This window comes from Netta rufina (assembly GCF_964035555.1).
Source record: "Netta rufina genome assembly, chromosome: 2".
Classification (NCBI taxonomy): domain Eukaryota; kingdom Metazoa; phylum Chordata; class Aves; order Anseriformes; family Anatidae; genus Netta; species Netta rufina.
In genome coordinates, this window is record NC_140124.1 from 34,462,056 (window position 1) to 34,480,912 (window position 18,857).

Consider the following 18,857-nt stretch of genomic DNA (forward strand, 5'->3'; position numbering starts at 1 on the left):
AATGAGCAAAACATACACTGTGCTGCAGAACCCTGGATTTCCACAGCCTGCTTACAAAAAGCAGTTTGTACTTTGCAGTTTTCTCCCACGCATATTAATGCGAGCAATCAGGCTTCTACCGCTCTGCAGATCTGACAACTATCAGAACAGCTACGTTCAATTTCTGTTCCAGGCTTGTCTTTTTTTTTTTTCCCCCTTCCTCCCCTGCATTCCTTATTTACTTATTTATGTATTTCCCACTGCAGATGTTACCTTAGTGAAATTGCAGAGCAGCAGCTCACCTTCCTACAGCAGCAGAGGGCTCACTGCTGCCTGCCTCGCCTCCGCAGACCCCCAGTACTCAGCTGCTCTATTGCCAGCTCACACACATCAGGGCTACTGCACAGCTAGAGAAAGAACGGGCTGGGACAGTGCTCCTATACAGCAAAGCTCCTACGCAGTCCCACCTAAGCTATGAAGTCCGTACAGTGCAACATAAAGGAGGAGGGGGAAGAAGCGAGGTTCTCTCGCAGTGACAACTTTTACAGAAGACTCTGTCATTTCTAAATTAATGCTTGATGAGGCAAAAAGCCTTTGCACGACATTGAATCTTCCTCTGTCAGTCAGAGTAGCCACCAACGGACTGCTCAGTGCCAAGGTGCCGTCAGCTGAAGCGATATTAGGCTGTATTTACGAGACAGAAAGAGACAGAAACAGAGGCATTAGAGAGGCTTTTCAAGCAGCACTGTTCTTCGCATCACAGAGCTTGGTTCTTTCTCACAAAACCACTGGAGAACTTACACAGCAGTGGTAGAAGGGCAAGATTCCCTCTACCATTCATTACCTTTAGAGCTGGATGAGCACCACTGTATTCATCAAAGCTCACCTCCCCACAGTCATGTTTCACAATGCTCCGTTGTGACAGCCACTGCGCTGGCAGCTGGAAAGAGGAGCAGGGAGCGCTGCTTCTCTCACACCCAGCCCTCAGACCTGCTCTGCAGCACCCTTTAAGGAGAAACATCTCTCCCTCTGCTTTCTCCCCAGTCCAACCTCTCTTGCTGCAGATTACATTTACCTCACTCTCACTCTGAGCCAACGGCAGCATCACCTTGTCCCTACACATCTGAAGGTTTTTACTGCAATTTTTGTCATTGGGCTTAAGAAATTCAGAGCAAATGCCAGCCCTGCCCCATCCCTTCAGCTGTTTTTAATGAATGGCCTCATAGATTTGCCACTCCAAATCTGCCAAGGCCCAAGCACTGCTGCTATCAAAGGGAATTTCTGCTTCCCAAGGGCAGGTGAGTGTTGTTACTGAGATTTAAGAATGGGTTAGGGATACTGTTAGCAAATTAAAATTCAAGCTAAAATTACAATTTCCTTTTGCTCACGGAATCTCCTACATGCAGGAGCACTTCAGAGGCCAGGTACCCACCTGCAAACAATTCCCTGCTTTGTTTGCCACCATCAGGCTCTGACCTTGCCTGAGCAGTGCCCACAGCTGAGATCTGCCCCAGAGCCTGACACCTTCTTTACTGGGTGAGAAGCACAAGGAGGCAGAGCTGCGCCATTACTGCTGCTGGTGCCCACACGCCACTTTCTGATTACTCACCAAGCAACACAATGCCGGAACAACCTGTAGATCACAGCAGGCACGCAGCAGGACAAGAGTGTAATCAGACAGCTCTGTGAAGGAGACATTAACAGGGAAAGATTGTTTCCAGTGAATGCAGCGCAAGGCTGGCTGCTGGAGATGGGACTTGCTTAACAGTGAGCTCTGCTGTGGGGCTCTCCTGCTGAGCAGCGACGGGCGAGCTGCATTTGTGAGGCCACCCGCAGGTACAGCACTTTGTGGAAATGGACGCTGGAGACCAAAGTGATTCTACAGCGTGGGCAGCTGTGACAAGTGCTCTTCTGGGCATTTGGAAGGGGCTGATCCAGCCCTTTGTCTGCTTCCCAGACCGCAGAATAAAGTGGAATGGGCAATGGGTACAAGCAAACCCCACGCTGATTATCCCTGCCCTTGACAGAAAGGCAGCTTGTAGGAACGGGGATCTCCTCCCCAATGTTCTCTTCTCCTCCCCAGGCACCTCCCCACTGTTTCAGCCTGAGCCTGCAGGCTGGCTGAATGATTTAGGCCTTGAACAAAACAAGATCCGCCGTTCTCAAAATCTGTATGAGATGCTGACTTCAGCAAAACCTCAATTTGAGAGGAAAGACAGAGCTGGCTCTGCTGTGGGGCAGGGAGAGGGAATAAATGATCCCTGCCCTGCCCTTAAACTCTGTAACTCCAAGGCTGTAATTTCTAATAGAAGCAACAGGCAGGAAACAGCTTTTGATTCTCAATCCAGCTACAGTTCCGCCTGGACGTTAGCAGTAGCCATCATGTCTGAAGCCAGGTGATAATGCAACACACTCAATTAACTGCACCCCGCTGTTAATAGCATCTGACAAGTATTATCACATCAGCTGGCCTCTGTTTTCCATTTCTTTTGTGTGTCTGCAAATGAGTTAAGCTTCCCTACCTGGGTACTGCTCACACGTGGATGCACAGTGACATTTGCTGCACAATGCCATGTCTCCCTAATACCACACCTGCCTTCCCTTCGTTATCTTAATGTCAGGAAACTTTATGTATGAGATAGACTCTTTCCTGGCTTTTTCTCCTCTATCTCGGATTTTGCAGGTGACTTTTAATTAACACTGTGGGGCCAACTAGATTGTGAGGATGGCATTTGTTTGACATTTGTGTTTTATCTGCTTTTTCAGTAGCAGCAAAACAACCCTCTAATTGCAGTGTCTCTACATTAAATTCATTTTTGCTAAATATAGTTTGGACCTCAACAATATATGCTGCTCCAGAGAAGACAACACCCAATTTGTAATTCTCAGCATTTAGGCAAGAAGAACTCTGGCAAGCATCAAGAACAGAAATTAGCTTGTCAAACTGGAAATGGCCACATTCAGCAGAAATTGGAGTAGAGCTATCTTGGGGGAAAGTGTATTTACAAGCAAAATCTGTCAGAGATCAAGGGCTGACTTTAGTTCATAGCCAGGAATGGCTAGCAGAGTATACAAATCGCAGAAAAAGGAACGGAACATATTACACTCAGTAAACTCACCAATTGCTCAACAAAAAGAGCCATAAATGTTTTACACTGAGGGAGCATTTAAAAGGGGAAAAAAATCATAATAAAAGGCTTTTCTCTTCATGCACAACATACCAGAGAGAGCACTGATGAGGAGGTGAGCAGCTGAGACCAATTCCTCATCCTGAAGCTGACAGTTCTGCAACAATACCTCATTACTGCACCCTAAGAGCTGCAAGAAGTCAACCAGGTCTTGCTGTTGTGCAGGTTTTAGCTCCTTCAGATCTGGCTTGTCTCCTATGCAGATATCATCTAACTGGAAGCAAAAGAAAAAGTAAAACTTCTTGAAAACACAGAAGTTTGAGCAAAAGCTAGTGCTAGCTCTACTCAGAAATTACTTTTAGGAAGCAAGCAGAAGTTTCTTTATCTTACCACATCCTCCAAGGCAGTTACCATTTCTTCACGGAGCAGGAGTTCACACAGGCTTTTATATAAAGCTCTTTGCTTTTCTTCTGGGAGCTTTGCAAAGGGCTGGAACTGAGCCTTCAACCATGATAGATCTTTTCCAAGAAAGCAGTAAAAAGTAAAAGTAAGCAGTGCTACACAAATGCCAGTAAGAACAGTTAGCATTTTTGCTGTGCATTTCATAAGCTGGTGTATCACTGCATCTTGACATCCCCATTTCCATCAGCGTGAGTCATAATGAAAGGCTGGAACACATCCGAATGCATTTCCCTAATGGATCACTGAAACATCAGTGAAAATACTGAAATACAAAAATACCGCCACTAAGGATCAATGTTCAGCATTCAGTATTTTTAGTATTTAGAAGTCGGTATTTTAATGTTTGCTGAATTAACCATATGCTAAGTGTCTTGCCTGGATGGTCATCTCCAGAGGACGTTCATTTATAAGGCAGAATTAAGTGTTCTGCTCATAACCCAATTTTTTAAATCTGAGGGTTAATATGAATTACCAAGACATTGGTGTGAGTACACACACAATCAGAAGGTCCTGTTGTGACAATAAATTGTCAAGGTCTTCATATTTTATCAAACAGATCCAAGAATTACACCCTTTCAGCCCTAACCTAAAAATACCTATTGCACTTCATGACAAATGTATTTTTTTGATTCAAACACCGAATTCATTACAGCATAAATAACAGAAGCAGATGAGAGATCACTGCATTTTTTTCCACAATTCGGTTACGACACTACAACAAAGAATTTTATGACATCAAATTGCCATTTATGTAAAAGAAAGTAAGTTTTCAAGTCAGTGATGTCAACTGGAAGGTTGGAACGTATTTTTCCACATTCCAAAAAATACGGGCATTCAAACTTTCTTAACCTTGTTTTAAGAGGAGCAAAGACACTTCCCTTTATGTCATTCCAGTGATATATTCTCTTTTAAAGATGCCTTTTATATCTACAAGTTACTTTACAAAAAAAAAGCTCACCCACAGGCAGATTTTTTTGAGGGTATCTGATGCAATGGTATGACTGTCCAAATAACAGAACAGGAAACCTACTTTAAATTGCTTTAGGAGAAAAAAAATCCTTTATTTTTTTCTCTAAGCAAGTGCACGTTAATTAAATGGAACCTTTAATTAAAGAAAACCTTTAATTAAAAGTCTTTTAAGCAAAAAAGGCACAAAGATATGTCAAGCTAAACCAAAAACTGATACAGCGGCTTATTCTTTCACAAAAAAAAGTTTTGTTTTGCTTTTTAAATCTACACACAGAGATAGTCATTCCTCTCAGACACGACTACATTAGATAATCAGAGAACTTATTTCAGGACAACAGATATCTGTTTCGGTCACAGTTAGTCTACTGAACAGCCATGAAAAAGGGGTGAAATTTAGAGATAACAAAAGTAATGTTCATCACCAGAAACAGCTGTAAGAACCCTACCCAGAACTGATGAAAAGTAAAGTGTGTTCCGAGGCCATGATTTGTTTTCCCCTTTCTTATTTCTCTTGTGATAATCCTGCCGCTCCTTCATCCCTATAAAAAGCAAGTTGTGCCTGGCCCACTATACCAATTTGCAAACTTCCGCTTAAGTCATATTTTAATTTAATCAGCCTTAGCTGCTACCAAGCATCTCTCTCAAGCTTCTCAGAGAATAATGAGGGTAAGTGGAAGAGGAGTGGGGTATGCCTCTGTAGCTTTTGAGACTTAAAATAACCTTTAACTAAGGAGCTTTACCGAGAACATTCAGTGACCCTTTCTGTATGAATGCATAAATCATCACTAATTTTACACAGCTTACCCAGAGTAATAGGTTTTTATGTCAGTTCTGTTATATTTTAAGATCATATTAATGGCAAAGGGATTCAGTATGTTCCTAGGGAACAGTACTCTGCATGTACCCATTGCAGAAGTAAATCTTTCTATTCTTTCAGTGCATTCTCCCAGGAATTCCTGATAAGAGCTATGAAAATGAACCAACAATTTCTTATGTACTATCACACCAGATTATTTCCTTCTATCTTGTTGCTTAACTCTCTGTAATGTAATCACACAAAGCATTTCTGGTAATACCTTGTTTCAATACACTTAAAGAAGCATCGCTGGGAATGAGGTTCCTAGCCCCAGAGTACATCCCATTATCAACAGCATCTGGCTGATACAGAAACAAAGCATCTCTGAACGGTGCTGAGTGGGGATAAGTTGAGCCTTCTGTGCTTTCTCTTTCAAAACCTCCTTGTTGTTCATCCAGCAGGCAGAACTCTGTAATTAGAAATACAATTGAAAAAAATCATGAAATATGCAAGCAGTTACAGAATGTGATGCTAGCTTACGTTATCTAGTGTTCTCACATGTGATTTTTTCCTACCTCATCTCTTCTAGATGAAGATAATACCAGCAGTTGCTATCTGTATGCTATTACTGCAGCCTTCATGTCTGATGCGGTGTGCACCGACACAGGTCTGTGCTGCAGCTACCAGCTACAGAATGTGCCACCAGCTTCCATGAATTTAATTAACAGAGCTACCAAGTAACACGAAAACTTCCCCCAGACACTGCAAACCTGAATGCTGCGTACAGGAGATGCAGACATGAGTTTGTTGTTTTGTTTCGTTGTATTTTCTACCAGTTAGGAGGTGCATTGCAACAGGAACAACAGAATCCACTGAAAATGGAGACACATGAAAGCACTTTCTGAGATTGATAAAAAGCCCTGAGCGTCCCTCACAGAGCTTCTTCTGGTCATGGCATCGACAGACACCTCTCTCTGACTCAAGCCACAAGTCCATACTCAGGTTCTCCAGATGAGTGAACAATAGTGGGCTTTTCAGGGTCTCTACCCAATTGGGATTGCACCCAATCATGTTCACCGACTTTTCCATATACTGTCTTTTTTGCAAAGACTTCACGGAGAAAATCACAGAATCATCTAGGTTGGAAGAGACCTCCAAGACCGTCTAGTCCAACCTCTAGCCTAACACTAACAAGTGCACCACTAAACCATATCACTAAGCTCCGCATCTAAACATCTTTTAAATACTTCTGGAGATGGTGACTGAACCACTTCCCTGGGCAGCCCATTCCAATGCCTCACAACCCTTTCAGTAAAGAAGTTATTCTAATATCCAACCTAAACATCCACTGGAGCAACTTTAGCCCATTCCCCCTTGTCCTGTCACCAGGCACATGGGAGAACAGGCCAACCCCCATCTCACTACAGCCTCCTTTAAGGCACCTGTAGAGTGTGAAAAGGTCACACCTGAGGCTCCTCTTCTCCAGGCTAAACAACCTCAGCTCCTCAGCTGCCCCTCACAGGACTTATTCTCCAGACCCCTCACCAGCTTCGTCGCCCTTCTCTGGACTTGCTCAAGCACCTCCATGTCCTTCTTGTAGCGAGGGGCCCAAAACTGAACACAGTACTCGAGGTGCGGCCTCACCAGAGCCGAGTACAGGGGGACGATCACCTCCCTAGCCCTGCTGGCCACACTGCTTCTTATACAAGCCAGGATGTTGCTAGCCTTCTTGGCCACCTGAGCACACTGCTGGCTCATATTCAGCTGACTATCAACCAATACTCCCAGGTTTTTCTCTCCCAGCCTGTAGCTCTTCTAGGGGTTGCTGTGCAAGAGCAGAGGTGCCCTGCCAGATACCGGCCCCACAGTGTCTCGCCCAGCCACAGGGAGCTCAGCCCATCCACAGCATGACTTCCTAATTGTTTCTAAACAACACCAGGTTTGTCACGCATGTTCCCACTGTCTCTGGCCAATTTCCACCTTCCCAGGTGATAAGTTGTTCCTCAGCTTCTTGTTGTGTCCTTATCAATGGTGGAATGCAAAAAGCAGTGTAACTTTACAAGACCCATTTGGGAGAATTAGAAAGCAGGAATTCTTTACTAACAGTGCAGGGCATAGTGGGGATAATTCCACCCAACATGGACATCTAAGCAAGACAAAGACTACTTATTTATGGTACGGTGATATCCATGTTCCTGCAGTTCACAGGAAAGGACAGGACTTATGCTAATGGTTTCTCAGACCTAATTATCGTATTGTCCCTCCTGCTGTCGCAGGCGCAGTAACCTCTGGTGGTCACACTTTGGGGACTTTCTGAAGAAGGCTCATAGTTTTCGTCATCTTGTACTTCTTTCCATTTGCACATGCTCAGTCACTATTTAACTGGTTCAGCACTATTGATCTTTTGCAAATTCGGCCAACTTAATTGTTTTAAGAGCTACTTTGGACTCCCTATTCCTTCTTCAGCCTGGATTTTGGAGATAGAGCAGAGTCTTCTTATCACACGAGGCCGATAAAACAATTGAGCAGTATAAAACTTTGTGGCTGCTCCTGTCCCCACCATTTCCCATTGCCATGACAACTCCTCACCCCCAAATGACTTCTCACCCCCACGTTTCCCTCGGGGACCCGCCACTCACAGCTGCTCCCCGTCAGGAGCAGACATCCCCAAACCAATTCATGGCGGGGGCAGCGGGAGAGGGCTGCGTTCAGCCCCCACTGCCGAGCGATGCAGGAAGAAGTGCAGGCAGAGGCTTTGCAGGGTGGAAGAGTGGTAATTTATTATTCCTGGGGTAATCGTGGCTGCCACCCCCAGCCCGGCCCCAGGTGAGGCCCGGCCGCCTGCTCAGCCGGGGGGCCCGGCCTGCCGGCCCGCGTGCTCCCCGGCCCCCGGCTCCTCCTGCCGCACCCTGTGCAGCCAGGACGTGTCCCCGACTTCGGCGTCCTGCGGGGAGCGTGGCAGTCTGCGCCCGACCTGTCCCGCGTGCCAGGAGAAGCTCCTCTCAAGTCCACGTTCAGTGGAGCGGCTGCGCGCCCTGCGCCGGGGCGACACGCTGCGGGAGCGGTAGTTCGAGGGGCTCCTCTGCCGCTGCTGCTGCTGCTGCCGCCGCCCCAGCCGCGCGTTGCGCTGGAATCTTCCGCGGGGTCTTCGGGCCAGGCGAACAACTGCAACGATGTGCCCACGGCACAGCGGGCAGGTGTCTCTTTGCGCAGCCCACAGCTGGATGCACTCCAGGCAGAAGGAGTGCCTGCAGGGGTCGATGCGCGCTGCGCTGGACAGCGGGCCCAGGCAGATGGGGCACGGCTCGTCCCCGGGGGCCTCCTCGCGCTGCTCCTGCTGTGGCCGCCGGCTCATATTGCCTGCGGCCACCGCAACCTGGAGCCGGTCGTCCTCTGGGGAAGGCTGCCTTGGTGCGGGGCGCTCAGCAGCAGCCCGGGGTCTTCAGCACCTCGACGCCTCGTGGGTCGCCTGCAGCACCTCCCTCGCCTCGTGTGTCGCTGGCTGGATCTCGACACCTCGCAGGACACCAGCAGGACGACTGCAGAAAGAACCAGAAAGAAAATCTTCTAACACCAAGAAGACATTAGCTCTCTGGGTTCAACCAATTGTCTGCGGGTAGTACAGCAGCAGCTGTTCCGTGTACGGATTGCAAACATGGCCGTTAGAATGGCAAATCGGCCTGTGATAGCTCCTTCTTGGCAGGGCCACGCTTAGGCCAGATGAGGCCCATGCACGTCTGTAGGTGCGAGAGCATTACCGAAGGGCCTCGATGGCTCGCGTGCAACAAGAATGGCTTCGCGTGTGCCTTGCGCAACACCTCCGCCCGTCTCTCTCTCCTTCCAGCCGTAGCACCTCGAACTCTCGAGCTCCACCAGCTGGACTGGCCTGAGGCGCCCAGTGCAGGGCATTTATAGGCAGCCGCCTTCTGTGAGGCCAGAAGTGACATCAGCAGGCTCTGGGGGTGTCCCTGAGGGCAGCACTGACAGAGGGCATCTGACTGAAGCAAGTCAATGCTGTTGTGAGAATGGTGCCCAAAGTAGAGCTTAAAACAATTAAGTTGGCTGAGTTTGTAAAAGATCAAAAGTGCTGAACCAGTTAAACAATGATTGAGCACGTGCAAATGGAAAGAAGTACAAGATGAGAAAAACTATGAGCCTTCTTCAGAAAGTCCCCAAAGTGTGACCACCAGAGGTTACTGCGCCTGCGACAGCAGGAGGGACAATACGATAATTAGGTCTGAGAAACCAATAAGGCCTGTCCTGTGAACTGCAGGAACATGGATATCACCGTACCATAAATAAGTAGTCTTTGTCTTGCTTAGATGTCCATGTTGGGTGGAATTATCCCCACTATGCCCTGCACTGTTAGTAAAGAATTCCTGCTTTCTAATTCTCCCAAACGGGTCTTGTAAAGTTACACAGCTTTTTGCGTTCCACCATTGATAAGGACACAACAAGAAGCTGAGGAACAACTTATCACCTGGGAAGGTGGAAATTGGCCAGAGACAGTGGGAACGTGCATAAGCAACGTGGTGTCGTTTAGAGAAAATGAGGAACATCGCCACCTCTTGGCTGTCTCAGGATGACAGAAATGAGCAGTGCCACACTGGCTACTTGAAGTGGTGACGTCCTATGCCATCTTGTGTGTCAGTGGTCTAAAAAGGGCCTGTTTTTAACCCAGGAGGAAGCTCCCAGAGGGCTTGGGGATGGAAGGGACCTCTGGAGGTCATCTGCTCCAGCCCCCCTGCTCAGGCAGGTCCACCTAGAGCTGTATGGCTGCTGGGCACCGCTGACAAGAGCCTGGCTCCGTCTTCTTTGCATCCTCCCTCTGGAGATGTTCAGACACTGCTATGATCCCGCCGAGCCTTCTCTCCGCCAGGATGACTGCACGGTGTTGCACAGCGCAATCACTCGCTACCCACCGAGTGATGATGCCCACAGACCCCGCGCGTGGCAGCCACGCTGCGGACAACCCGCTCAGTCCCAGCCTTCAGCACGACCCCATAGGGCATGGGACATGGCTCTGGCCAGTTTGGGGCAGCTGTCCTGGCTGCGTCCCCTCCCAGCTCCTCGTGCACCTGCAGCCTCCTCGCTGGTTGTGCGGTGTGGGCAGCCAGAACATCCTTGACTCTGTGTGAGCAGTGCTCTGCAACAACTAAAAGATTGGTGTGCTATCAGCATCACTGTCTTCCGAAATCCAGAAGCCAGCTCCGTAGCAGCTGCAGGGAAGGCAATGAATTCTGTCCCAGCTGAAACCAGGACAGCCTTGTGCACCTCCCAGCATTCTTCTACCATCTCCTCAAAAGCATCCCCGAGTGTGCGTTTTACAGAATCCTGCTTCTGACAACAGTGAAGTTCATGCCGTGCCCTTCCAAAGGGCTGAGCCCTGCAGGAACAGGCCCGGCCTGTGAATGCAGAGAGATGGCAAGTGGGAGTCGGTAGGACGCTGCAATACCCCAGGGCACAGAGGCTTTCTTTGCTGAAAAGTTCTCTTTATTACAGATGGCCACAACCCCCCACTAGGCAACATGCTGTGATTCAAGGCAGGCATGGAGAGAGGTGTTGGGCTAATTTAGGAAAGCCATCTCAGAAGAGACCGAACCCAGGAGTGGGCCCCAAGGAATCAAAAACAAAGTGTCACTGCAAAGACGTGAGGCTCCCATCACAGAGTTCGGAGTCAGCCATGTACCCCCAGCAAAGGTTCAATGGGTTTCACGTCATGTAGGCAAGAACAATTTGTGCAGCACGGGAAGCTCTGAGGGAGAGAGGCGCTCCATTTTGGGTCGAAAAGGAGTCCTATTTCTACTGAGAGAGACAGAAGAGGGCATAGCACACCTCCTTAGAGCAGCCAAAAGCCGCTGCTAACTTCTGTGTTTCACCTGAGACAGCCGACAGACACCGCTGCTTCCTAGGCTCTGAGGATGGCACCCTTCCCAGAGCTGTTCCTCCTCCTGAGACAGCCCGGTGCTCTTGTAGTTCCCTGCCTTTGCCCTTGGTGGTACCTGGTGGTACCTGCAGGCAGCCTCTGCTTCTCAGGTACCCATAGGCTGCACTTGCAGGAGGCCAGCAGCGCCTTCCAGGAATGCTGCGGGATGCCAGGCCCGGTTCCGCAGCTGGCAGGCATTCTCTGCTGGCAGGCTTTTCAGAGACCTTTGCTGTCAGCCCTTTTGCCAGTCAGGCCAGGTCACCTTTGTGGCTGCTCCCATCCCCACCACTTCCCATTGCCATGACAACTCCTCACCCCCAAATGACTTCTCACCCCCACGTCTCCCTCGGGGACCCGCCACTCACAGCTGCTCTCCATCAGGAGCAGACATCCCCAAACCAATTCATGGCGGGGGCAGCGGGAGAGGGCTGCGTTCAGCCCCCACTGCCGAGCGATGCGGGAAGAAGTGCAGGCAGAGGCTTTGCAGGGTGGAAGAGTGGTAATTTATTATTCCTGGGGTAATCGTGGCTGCCACCCCCAGCCCGGCCCCAGGTGAGGCCCGGCCGCCTGCTCAGCCGGGGGGCCCGGCCTGCCGGCCCGCGTGCTCCCCGGCCCCCGGCTCCTCCTGCCGCACCCTGTGCAGCCAGGACGTGTCCCCGACTTCGGCGTCCTGCGGGGAGCGTGGCAGTCTGCGCCCGACCTGTCCCGCGTGCCAGGAGAAGCTCCTCTCAAGTCCACGTTCAGTGGAGCGGCTGCGCGCCCTGCGCCGGGGCGACACGCTGCGGGAGCGGTAGTTCGAGGGGCTCCTCTGCCGCTGCTGCTGCTGCTGCCGCCGCCCCAGCCGCGCGTTGCGCTGGAATCTTCCGCGGGGTCTTCGGGCCAGGCGAACAACTGCAACGATGTGCCCACGGCACAGCGGGCAGGTGTCTCTTTGCGCAGCCCACAGCTGGATGCACTCCAGGCAGAAGGAGTGCCTGCAGGGGTCGATGCGCGCTGCGCTGGACAGCGGGCCCAGGCAGATGGGGCACGGCTCGTCCCCGGGGGCCTCCTCGCGCTGCTCCTGCTGTGGCCGCCGGCTCATATTGCCTGCGGCCACCGCAACCTGGAGCCGGTCGTCCTCTGGGGAAGGCTGCCTTGGTGCGGGGCGCTCAGCAGCAGCCCGGGGTCTTCAGCACCTCGACGCCTCGTGGGTCGCCTGCAGCACCTCCCTCGCCTCGTGTGTCGCTGGCTGGATCTCGACACCTCGCAGGACACCAGCAGGACGACTGCAGAAAGAACCAGAAAGAAAATCTTCTAGCACCAAGAAGACATTAGCTCTCTGGGTTCAACCAATTGTCTGCGGGTAGTACAGCAGCAGCTGTTCCGTGTACGGATTGCAAACATGGCCGTTAGAATGGCAAATCGGCCTGTGATAGCTCCTTCTTGGCAGGGCCACGCTTAGGCCAGATGAGGCCCATGCACGTCTGTAGGTGCGAGAGCATTACCGAAGGGCCTCGATGGCTCGCGTGCAACAAGAATGGCTTCGCGTGTGCCTTGCGCAACACCTCCGCCCGTCTCTCTCTCCTTCCAGCTGTAGCACCTCGAACTCTCGAGCTCCACCAGCTGGACTGGCCTGAGGCGCCCAGTGCAGGGCATTTATAGGCAGCCGCCTTCTGTGAGGCCAGAGGTGACATCAGCAGGCTCTGGGGGCGTCCATACGGGCAGCAGTGTTTTAGTGGGAGTCTCACGTATTGGAAGTGATAATATAATCTTGCTAAATTATGTCCCACTCTTTGCGCAATACTGCGTTCGGTCTCTTCTGAGATGGCTTTTATCAATTTGCCTGATACATGTCTCCATGCTTGGCTTCTGTCAGCATGGAGCAGCCATCTTACAACAGCATTGACTTCCTTCGGTCAGGTGACCTCCCTCTGTCAGTGCTGCCCTCCCCAGAGCCTGCTGATGTCACCTCTGGCCTCACAGAAGGCAGCTGCCTATAAATGCCCTGCACGGGGCGCCTACGGCCAGTCCAGCTGGTGGAGCTCGAGAGTTCGAGGTGCTACGGCTGGAAGGAGAGAGAGACGGGCGGAGGTGTTGCGCAAGGCACACGCGAAGCCATTCTTGTTGCACGCGAGCCATCGAGGCCCTTCGGTAATGCTCTCGCACCTACAGACGTGCATGGGCCTCATCTGGCCTAAGCGTGGCTCTGCCAAGAAGGAGCTATCACAGGCCGATTTGCCATTCTAACGGCCATGTTTGCAATCCGTACACGGAACAGCTGCTGCTGTACTACCCGCAGACAATTGGTTGAACCCAGAGAGCTAATGTCTTCTTGGTGTTAGAAGATTTTCTTTCTGGTTCTTTCTGCAGTCGTCCTGCTGGTGTCCTGCGAGGTGTCGAGATCCAGCCAGCGACACACGAGGCGAGGGAGGTGCTGCAGGCGACCCACGAGGCGTCGAGGTGCTGAAGACCCCGGGCTGCTGCTGAGCGCCCCGCACCAAGGCAGCCTTCCCCAGAGGACGACCGACTCCAGGTTGCGGTGGCCGCAGGCAATATGAGCCGGCAGCCACAGCAGGAGCAGCGCGAGGAGGCCCCCGGGGACGAGCCGTGCCCCATCTGCCTGGGCCCGCTGTCCAGCGCAGCGCGCATCGACCCCTGCAGGCACTCCTTCTGCCTGGAGTGCATCCAGCTGTGGGCTGCGCAAAGAGACACCTGCCCGCTGTGCCGTGGGCACATCGTTGCAGTTGTTCGCCTGGCCCGAAGACCCCGCGGAAGATTCCAGCGCAACGCGCGGCTGGGGCGGCGGCAGCAGCAGCAGCAGCGGCAGAGGAGCCCCTCGAACTACCGCTCCCGCAGCGTGTCGCCCCGGCGCAGGGCGCGCAGCCGCTCCACTGAACGTGGACTTGAGAGGAGCTTCTCCTGGCACGCGGGACAGGTCGGGCGCAGACTGCCACGCTCCCCGCAGGACGCCGAAGTCGGGGACACGTCCTGGCTGCACAGGGTGCGGCAGGAGGAGCCGGGGGCCGGGGAGCACGCGGGCCGGCAGGCCGGGCCCCCCGGCTGAGCAGGCGGCCGGGCCTCACCTGGGGCCGGGCTGGGGGTGGCAGCCACGATTACCCCAGGAATAATAAATTACCACTCTTCCACCCTGCAAAGCCTCTGCCTGCACTTCTTCCCGCATCGCTCGGCAGTGGGGGCTGAACGCAGCCCTCTCCCGCTGCCCCCGCCATGAATTGGTTTGGGGATGTCTGCTCCTGATGGAGAGCAGCTGTGAGTGGCGGGTCCCCGAGGGAGACGTGGGGGTGAGAAGTCATTTGGGGGTGAGGAGTTGTCATGGCAATGGGAAGTGGTGGGGATGGGAGCAGCCACAAAGGTGACCTGGCCTGACTGGCAAAAGGGCTGACAGCAAAGGTCTCTGAAAAGCCTGCCAGCAGAGAATGCCTGCCAGCTGCGGAACCGGGCCTGGCATCCCGCAGCATTCCTGGAAGGCGCTGCTGGCCTCCTGCAAGTGCAGCCTATGGGTACCTGAGAAGCAGAGGCTGCCTGCAGGTACCACCAGGTACCACCAAGGGCAAAGGCAGGGAACTACAAGAGCACCGGGCTGTCTCAGGAGGAGGAACAGCTCTGGGAAGGGTGCCATCCTCAGAGCCTAGGAAGCAGCGGTGTCTGTCGGCTGTCTCAGGTGAAACACAGAAGTTAGCAGCGGCTTTTGGCTGCTCTAAGGAGGTGTGCTATGCCCTCTTCTGTCTCTCTCAGTAGAAATAGGACTCCTTTTCGACCCAAAATGGAGCGCCTCTCTCCCTCAGAGCTTCCCGTGCTGCACAAATTGTTCTTGCCTACATGACGTGAAACCCATTGAACCTTTGCTGGGGGTACATGGCTGACTCCGAACTCTGTGATGGGAGCCTCACGTCTTTGCAGTGACACTTTGTTTTTGATTCCTTGGGGCCCACTCCTGGGTTCGGTCTCTTCTGAGATGGCTTTCCTAAATTAGCCCAACACCTCTCTCCATGCCTGCCTTGAATCACAGCATGTTGCCTAGTGGGGGGTTGTGGCCATCTGTAATAAAGAGAACTTTTCAGCAAAGAAAGCCTCTGTGCCCTGGGGTATTGCAGCGTCCTACCGACTCCCACTTGCCATCTCTCTGCATTCACAGGCCGGGCCTGTTCCTGCAGGGCTCAGCCCTTTGGAAGGGCACGGCATGAACTTCACTGTTGTCAGAAGCAGGATTCTGTAAAACGCACACTCGGGGATGCTTTTGAGGAGATGGTAGAAGAATGCTGGGAGGTGCACAAGGCTGTCCTGGTTTCAGCTGGGACAGAATTCATTGCCTTCCCTGCAGCTGCTACGGAGCTGGCTTCTGGATTTCGGAAGACAGTGATGCTGATAGCACACCAATCTTTTAGTTGTTGCAGAGCACTGCTCACACAGAGTCAAGGATGTTCTGGCTGCCCACACCGCACAACCAGCGAGGAGGCTGCAGGTGCACGAGGAGCTGGGAGGGGACGCAGCCAGGACAGCTGCCCCAAACTGGCCAGAGCCATGTCCCATGCCCTATGGGGTCGTGCTGAAGGCTGGGACTGAGCGGGTTGTCCGCAGCGTGGCTGCCACGCGCGGGGTCTGTGGGCATCATCACTCGGTGGGTAGCGAGTGATTGCGCTGTGCAACACCGTGCAGTCATCCTGGCGGAGAGAAGGCTCGGCGGGATCATAGCAGTGTCTGAACATCTCCAGAGGGAGGATGCAAAGAAGACGGAGCCAGGCTCTTGTCAGCGGTGCCCAGCAGCCATACAGCTCTAGGTGGACCTGCCTGAGCAGGGGGGCTGGAGCAGATGACCTCCAGAGGTCCCTTCCATCCCCAAGCCCTCTGGGAGCTTCCTCCTGGGTTAAAAACAGGCCCTTTTTAGACCACTGACACACAAGATGGCATAGGACGTCACCACTTCAAGTAGCCAGTGTGGCACTGCTCATTTCTGTCATCCTGAGACAGCCAAGAGGTGGCGATGTTCCTCATTTTCTCTAAACGACACCACGTTGCTTATGCACGTTCCCACTGTCTCTGGCCAATTTCCACCTTCCCAGGTGATAAGTTGTTCCTCAGCTTCTTGTTGTGTCCTTATCAATGGTGGAACGCAAAAAGCTGTGTAACTTTACAAGACCCGTTTGGGAGAATTAGAAAGCAGGAATTCTTTACTAACAGTGCAGGGCATAGTGGGGATAATTCCACCCAACATGGACATCTAAGCAAGACAAAGACTACTTATTTATGGTACGGTGATATCCATGTTCCTGCAGTTCACAGGACAGGCCTTATTGGTTTCTCAGACCTAATTATCGTATTGTCCCTCCTGCTGTCGCAGGCGCAGTAACCTCTGGTGGTCACACTTTGGGGACTTTCTGAAGAAGGCTCATAGTTTTTCTCATCTTGTACTTCTTTCCATTTGCACGTGCTCAATCATTGTTTAACTGGTTCAGCACTTTTGATCTTTTACAAACTCAGCCAACTTAATTGTTTTAAGCTCTACTTTGGGCACCATTCTCACAACAGCATTGACTTGCTTCAGTCAGATGCCCTCTGTCAGTGCTGCCCTCAGGGACACCCCCAGAGCCTGCTGATGTCACTTCTGGCCTCACAGAAGGCGGCTGCCTATAAATGCCCTGCACTGGGCGCCTCAGGCCAGTCCAGCTGGTGGAGCTCGAGAGTTCGAGGTGCTACGGCTGGAAGGAGAGAGAGACGGGCGGAGGTGTTGCGCAAGGCACACGCGAAGCCATTCTTGTTGCACGCGAGCCATCGAGGCCCTTCGGTAATGCTCTCGCACCTACAGACGTGCATGGGCCTCATCTGGCCTAAGCGTGGCCCTGCCAAGAAGGAGCTATCACAGGCCGATTTGCCATTCTAACGGCCATGTTTGCAATCCGTACACGGAACAGCTGCTGCTGTACTACCCGCAGACAATTGGTTGAACCCAGAGAGCTAATGTCTTCTTGGTGTTAGAAGATTTTCTTTCTGGTTCTTTCTGCAGTCGTCCTGCTGGTGTCCTGCGAGGTGTCGAGATCCAGCCAGCGACACACGAGGCGAGGGAGGTGCTGCAGGCGACCCACGAGGCGTCGAGGTGCTGAAGACCCCGGGCTGCTGCTGAGCGCCCCGCACCAAGGCAGCCTTCCCCAGAGGACGACCGGCTCCAGGTTGCGGTGGCCGCAGGCAATATGAGCCGGCGGCCACAGCAGGAGCAGCGCGAGGAGGCCCCCGGGGACGAGCCGTGCCCCATCTGCCTGGGCCCGCTGTCCAGCGCAGCGCGCATCGACCCCTGCAGGCACTCCTTCTGCCTGGAGTGCATCCAGCTGTGGGCTGCGCAAAGAGACACCTGCCCGCTGTGCCGTGGGCACATCGTTGCAGTTGTTCGCCTGGCCCGAAGACCCCGCGGAAGATTCCAGCGCAACGCGCGGCTGGGGCGGCGGCAGCAGCAGCAGCAGCGGCAGAGGAGCCCCTCGAACTACCGCTCCCGCAGCGTGTCGCCCCGGCGCAGGGCGCGCAGCCGCTCCACTGAACGTGGACTTGAGAGGAGCTTCTCCTGGCACGCGGGACAGGTCGGGCGCAGACTGCCACGCTCCCCGCAGGACGCCGAAGTCGGGGACACGTCCTGGCTGCACAGGGTGCGGCAGGAGGAGCCGGGGGCCGGGGAGCACGCGGGCCGGCAGGCCGGGCCCCCCGGCTGAGCAGGCGGCCGGGCCTCACCTGGGGCCGGGCTGGGGGTGGCAGCCACGATTACCCCAGGAATAATAAATTACCACTCTTCCACCCTGCAAAGCCTCTGCCTGCACTTCTTCCTGCATCGCTCGGCAGTGGGGGCTGAACGCAGCCCTCTCCTGCTGCCCCCGCCATGAATTGGTTTGGGGATGTCTGCTCCTAATGGGGAGCGGCTGTGGGTGGTGGGTCCCCGAGGGAGACGTGGGGGTGAGAAGTCATTTGGGGGTGAGGAGTTGTCATGGCAATGGGAAGTGGTGGGGACGGGAGCAGCCACAAAGGTGTCCTGTCCCGACTGAGAAAAAGGCTCAGAGCAGAAAGTTCCACCTTCCCAGGTACTAAATTGTTCCTTAGTTTTACACAAACAGAAAAATAACCAAAATAACACACCGTGTCTGGATTGCCCCTTCTGGTTCATCTTTAATACGTTCTGTTTAAACCACAAGCCCTGGTCTACTTTTCCGCAAGAGAACTGCTTATGTCCACACTGATTTGTTCTCCCTTCCCCCAGCTTCATGCAGCTATCGGACCTCTATAGGGCTCACAGCAAGCCTTTTAAGAGTTATGCTGAGAAACCTGGAGCATCCACTACCGTGCTCGTGTGTCAGATTTTCTGCATTTTTGGGGCACAATATAACCAAAGTCCTATGCATTATTTGGATCACCTGTTAGCAACTCAAACACAAGACTTGAAACTGTATCTCCGGCACTCTGCAGCAGGTCTAAGCAGAAGAACACAGGCAGGCTAACAAGAGAAAGCCAATTTTAAAGTAATACCTGACAGCAAAGGGGAAAAAATATAACTAATCAAGAACAGTACTCACATGTACCAGGCACAAAACCTAAATATAACCTTCCTGCAGTTGTTACAGTC

The 18,857-nt window shown here is 52.6% G+C and overlaps 1 protein-coding gene across 1 annotated transcript in view; it reads right to left on the reverse strand.

Annotated features, from left to right (window-relative positions):
* Window positions 1–432: 432 nt before the first annotated feature.
* The window catches only part of GSDME (gasdermin E), a gene marked incomplete at its 3' end in the record, with an annotated part of 34,316 nt that continues 15,891 nt past the window's right edge, over window positions 433–18,857 (reverse strand). The window contains exons 6-10 of the mRNA XM_084281598.1: window positions 5,615–5,803; window positions 3,498–3,625; window positions 3,201–3,381; window positions 1,589–1,662; window positions 433–663 (exon numbers count right to left, since the gene is read on the reverse strand). Coding sequence (XP_084137724.1) covers window positions 433–663; window positions 1,589–1,662; window positions 3,201–3,381; window positions 3,498–3,625; window positions 5,615–5,803 — 803 coding nt within the window. The remainder of the gene's footprint in view (window positions 664–1,588; window positions 1,663–3,200; window positions 3,382–3,497; window positions 3,626–5,614; window positions 5,804–18,857) is intronic.